The sequence below is a fragment of the Notothenia coriiceps genome, unplaced genomic scaffold (assembly GCF_000735185.1).
Source record: "Notothenia coriiceps isolate Sejong01 unplaced genomic scaffold, NC01 NC01_scaffold00012480, whole genome shotgun sequence".
Taxonomy (NCBI): Eukaryota; Metazoa; Chordata; class Actinopteri; order Perciformes; family Nototheniidae; genus Notothenia; species Notothenia coriiceps.
In genome coordinates this window covers 40763-42338 of record NW_011345181.1, presented here as the reverse complement: position 1 = coordinate 42338, position 1576 = coordinate 40763, and the positions used below count along the sequence as shown (strand labels likewise).

The 1576-nt window shown below is 37.8% G+C and overlaps 1 protein-coding gene across 1 annotated transcript in view; it reads right to left on the bottom strand.

Moving 5' to 3' along the window:
• Positions 1–801: 801 nt before the first annotated feature.
• tbxa2r (thromboxane A2 receptor) overlaps positions 802–1576 on the bottom strand; it is a gene marked incomplete at its 3' end in the record, with an annotated part of 8107 nt that continues 7332 nt past the window's right edge. The window contains exon 3 of the mRNA XM_010773377.1: positions 802–953. Coding sequence (XP_010771679.1) covers positions 802–953 — 152 coding nt within the window. The remainder of the gene's footprint in view (positions 954–1576) is intronic.

Here is a 1576-nt window from a genome sequence, read left to right as displayed (position 1 = left end):
TTTAGCTGGTGCCAACAAACTGCTCAACTGTGGTTTATACCCAAGCAGTGAGAGGAAACAGTTCCCCTTTATCAGGAAATTGTTGCATGTAAGCTTTGAGATTAAATGCAAACCAACGTTTAAGTTAAACAAAATGTTCTTAGAAGCAGAGGTGCTCCAAGGACTGAAAAAAACCAAAGTCACTTTTCCAAGTTTGTTTTAGTTGCTAACTTTCACTTCTGCAGAAGGTAGCGTTTACAGTCTTGCTTACAGGCAACACTCTTTTTTTTAGCTAGATAAGCTATAAAGCAAGATTGCATTTTTCCGGAATACTACATTCACTGAGCCTGGAAAACGTACTTGATGTTTAACTCTTCCAAAAGACATCTGCTGCTCTGCTTCAAAGACATGTTTGAGTAACAAAACCTCAATCTTCAGATTGTTAAGCTATAAAGTTCTGGTAATAAATCAATCATGTTAGTATCAGGGAATAACAAGGGCAATAAACAAACATGACAAAAGCTGAAACTATTTAGGTGAAATGTTTATTAACGGACTAGGAATGGAATGAAGTTAACATAGCAGCATCAAAGCCAAGATGAGAAATTGGCCTCACTATGAAGCATGCTCCCCATGATGAGCTTTTGGGTAATGTTTTTGGAAGCTGCAAGCAAACTTTGTTGTTCACTCCATCCGTGAGTTTTATTGGCAGATGTTCAGGACATGCTGAGTTAGCCAGCCAACCAGAACACAAAGTTACGATTGGGGATGAGAAGCTGTGTTATTATATCAACTTATTGCTATCATAGTTTTTGTACTCGCCTTAGTGGGGACACTTGACACATGATGTATATCCAGGGGTCAAATATCTGATTGCAGGTGGCCATTCGTATGAAGAACAAAACATTTTCATCTCTTTCAGGATCTGCAGTCATCTCAGTAGTCACCTGATTCACGTACCTCAGAATATATATCTGTGCAGGGTGTCACACAACTGAGGTAAGACAGGACTGAAGAACAATATGTGCTCCAGTCAGGTAACTTTAGCCTTTTTGTTGCTTACTCTGTTGGGCTAAATTTAAAATCTATTTTTTTTAATAAAGTTATGAATTGACAACTTTTAGGTGTTGTAGATGGTTATTTACACTGGTCTGAAAGCAACACATAGGCACATAGATATAATTTTAAGCACAGATTATTACCATATGATATTTTGACCTTATGTTGAGCAGTAATCAAAGGGCACTCCATACACCTCTGTCATTTATTTTGTATCAAAGCCCAACACAAGTCAGTGCTTCCCCTACCATTGTCTTGGAGGGGCGCTGCGCCCCGCCAACGGAGCCCCGCCAACGGAGCCCCGCCAACGGAGCCCCGTGCCCCCCCTGAAATTCAAGGTGTTTAAAAATAAATAAATATTATAATCTTTTTTTAAATTAATTTTTCTTTTTTATATATATATATAGCACCAAATTGCAACTAATCTATATCTACTGTCACTTTTCACATTGAACATGTGCTCTTTTATTAAATAAATTAAATGCTTTCATTTTAAGTTGTGAGTTTAGAGTTTTTGACCCTAAGAAACACTGATGCA